Source organism: Crocuta crocuta, unplaced genomic scaffold (assembly GCF_008692635.1).
Source record: "Crocuta crocuta isolate KB4526 unplaced genomic scaffold, BGI_CrCroc_1.0 scaffold943, whole genome shotgun sequence".
NCBI lineage: Eukaryota > Metazoa > Chordata > Mammalia > Carnivora > Hyaenidae > Crocuta > Crocuta crocuta.
This window is the reverse complement of record NW_027528208.1, coordinates 294,097-294,359: the sequence shown is the minus strand read 5'-3', so window position 1 is coordinate 294,359 and position 263 is coordinate 294,097. Positions and strand designations below refer to the sequence as shown.

At 60.8% G+C, this 263-nt stretch overlaps 1 protein-coding gene across 1 annotated transcript in view; it reads right to left on the bottom strand.

Annotated features, from left to right (window-relative positions):
* The window catches only part of TBC1D25 (TBC1 domain family member 25), a 19,500-nt gene that overhangs the window by 567 nt on the left and 18,670 nt on the right, over positions 1-263 (bottom strand). The window contains exon 7 of the mRNA XM_077752975.1: positions 3-263. Coding sequence (XP_077609101.1) covers positions 3-263 — 261 coding nt within the window. The remainder of the gene's footprint in view (positions 1-2) is intronic.

Here is a 263-nt window from a genome sequence, read left to right as displayed (position 1 = left end):
ACCCCAACCCTGGCATCAAGGGGGATCCTGCAGCCACATCGCCAGCAGGAGAGGCCTCTTGGGTGGATGATGGAGATGAGGAGGATGGGGAATCAGGGTGGGAGGAGGAGGAGAGCAGTGGGTCTGAGGAGTTCAATAAGGGCTCGGAGAGGGACTTGGAGCTGTTAAGGGCAGCTGGGTGGGGCAGCTGGTCCCACGGGTCCCTCCTGGAGCCTGTGTTATCCCTGAGTTGCTGGAGGTCATCCAGACTGGCTTGTCTCAGG